Here is a 2733-nt window from a genome sequence, read left to right as displayed (position 1 = left end):
TATTCATCTTTACAATTTATTTATTCAACAATCATCTACATATACTCCTGTCTTTATGTTCTATAAACACAGGCTAGCACAATATTACAATATAATTCAAACTTTGACAATGCCAGACAATGCTTTTTTTGCATTAAACACTTTCCCCTACTTGTAGCTTCTCAAAATAACAATGTCTAAAATGTTCTCATCAGTTGAAGATAATCGAGCTCTTATTCAACTAATGAAAGGTGGGGTGAAGAGGCTCCTTCTAAGCTAGATTCTACCATCATGTAGGTATATGACCTTTGGGAAATTCCTCATTCTCAATTTTATCATCTATAAAATAAATTTGCTAGATAATTTCTATGTTCTAAAAAGTCCAATTATAAGTTATAGCAAATATGTTGAAGGATCACTATTTCATGGGATCTTTGAGCTAAGTGCTATGTTTAACCGGGAGGATAATAGCTCAAAGCCTTTAGATCTTTACAATTTACAATATGACTTTTGATTACAAAAATGGCACAGTAAACATCATGGCACAAAAAATATGTTATTTCTTACAAAATAAACAAACACCCATATTTTGGGGAGAATGAACTACATTCTGTTTTTAAATATCACGATTGAAAAAACTACTGCATCCTTGTGTCTTAGTTTCAGTAGCATGGGAGTATAGATGGGATTTGTATGTGACTCTAGGATACTTTGACTCTAATCTATACAAAATACCACATTTTCCTGAGGTTTATTATACTGTTTTAAAATTGTAAAATCCACTTTAGGGGATTAGGGTCTGATGATAAATACAGTACATTCTTATTCTTATCGAAGATAGGTTTCAAAAATATTAAATAGCAAATTATTTTACTTACCAAGAATCCTCTAATTTTTTCCTGACTTTTGAACTAAAAGAATTTACTCATTAGCACCTTTGTCATCAATAAAAAAATAACATCAGTATACAGGGCACTATACTTGGTGTTGGTCTTTCACAATTTGCTTTTTTTCTTAGTGACAAGAGATGGGGGGAAGAGCTACTCTTAAAACATATGAATGGCTCAGGGGAAAGAATATTTGAATAAATGCTCATGCTGGCAAGTACTGGATAGTCTAAAAAGTGAGCACTTGAGCAGTAAAATATTGAGAATACTTTTGATTAATGTTTGTAACATGAAATGTTATGTTGTATGCAGAACAATTTATATAACTGAAGCTCAGAGACTACTGAATCTTTTTACAGAAATAGTTCTGCCATGATTTCTTACAATAGTATGACTATATTGACCAACTGAGTGAAGGGGGTAAATGCTGAAAAAGTATTTCATTTTTGTATGTGGAATTCAAGGGATATGATCAGTCCTCCTAGACTTAAAGATTCGGCTGCTAAGTTTCCTCATGGAATTTTTGACATCTTTATTTCTAAGGGTGTAGATTACTGGATTCAATAGTGGAGTGAAAATGGTATAAAATACTGAGAGCACTTTGTCTATTGGGAAATTTGTGAAAGGCCACACGTAGATAAAAATGCATGGGCCAAAGAAAAGGGTCACAACAGTGAAGTGGGCACTGCAAGTAGAAAGGGCTTTGGAGGATCCTCCAGAGGAACGTTGTCTAACTGTGACCAGGATGATAGTGTAGGAGATCACCAGGAGGATGAAGCACACCAAGGCAATCATGCCACTGGTTGAGATCATGAAAACTCCCAGGATGTACGTGTCCACACAGGCAAGCTTAATTACCAAGGGAAGGTCACAAAAGAAGCTGTCCACTTTGTTGGGCCCACAGAAGGGCAGATTAACAGTAAATGCTAACTGACTGATAGCATGAAAGACTCCAACAATCCAGGAAAGTATCACAAGCCCAACACACATTCTCCGGCTCATGATAGTTAAGTAACGCAGAGGCTTACATATAGCTATGTACCTATCAAAAGACATGGCTATCAGCAGCACAATCTCAGTACCCCCTAAGAGATGAAGGAAGAATATCTGGGTGATGCAGCCCTCAAAAGAGATGGCTTTGTAATCACTGAGGAAATCTGCAATCATTTTGGGGGTGGCAAATGAGGCCAAAGACATGTCAATGAAGGAGAGATTGCCCAGCAGAAAGTACATGGGGGAGTGAAGGCGTGGCTCTGACATGATGGTGAGCACAATAAGAAGATTCCCCAGCACAGTGGCTGCATAGACCATGGAAAAAAAAAGGAAATAGAAGATCTGGAGTTCCCATGAACTGGAGAGACCCAGCAGTATGAATTCAGTTACAACTGACTGATTATTCCAAGCCATTTACTTCGATTTCTGAAATGACTCTGACATTTCCAGATGGGAGGAGAACTAGGAAAAATACAATGATTAAGCACAAAATGAGTTTTAGTTTTGTATGAAATGATATGGTGGTGACACCTCTCCCCTCCCACATGCACACTAGATACCTGTTGTATTCCTGACCTGCTTTCAGATACCTTAATTGATTCAATTCAAGATTAAATCTTATGACTTAGCTATTTGCCTACAAGGAAGATGCAAACTTTCATAAAAATAAGTTAAAATTCAGCTAGTTGAATATTTACTCCTAAGTTTGTAAAACTAAAGAGTTCACCACTAGCTGCCAGCAATATTGAAAGGGATGGGATGGTAACCTGTCAAAACATCATGGGGAGAGAAAAAATGGCTACAGAGAAATATCATCTGTTTCAATTTTCTAATAGAGATTGTCTAGAATAAAAATGAAATGGCCTCTCATTCT

At 36.3% G+C, this 2733-nt stretch overlaps 1 protein-coding gene across 1 annotated transcript; it reads right to left on the bottom strand.

Moving 5' to 3' along the window:
* Nucleotides 1-1325: 1325 nt before the first annotated feature.
* On the bottom strand, nt 1326-2273 carry LOC311175538 (olfactory receptor 4K3; the record flags this gene model as incomplete). The annotated part of the gene is made up of 1 exon (XM_084240467.1): nt 1326-2273. One exon carries the CDS (start codon nt 2271-2273, stop codon nt 1326-1328), a length of 948 nt encoding a protein of 315 aa, XP_084096593.1.
* Nucleotides 2274-2733: the final 460 nt, after the last annotated feature.

The sequence above is a fragment of the Talpa europaea genome (assembly GCF_964194135.1).
Source record: "Talpa europaea genome assembly, chromosome: 8".
Lineage (NCBI taxonomy): Eukaryota > Metazoa > Chordata > Mammalia > Eulipotyphla > Talpidae > Talpa > Talpa europaea.
The sequence above is the reverse complement of the archived record's forward strand: the minus strand, read 5'-3'. Positions and strand labels throughout refer to the sequence as shown.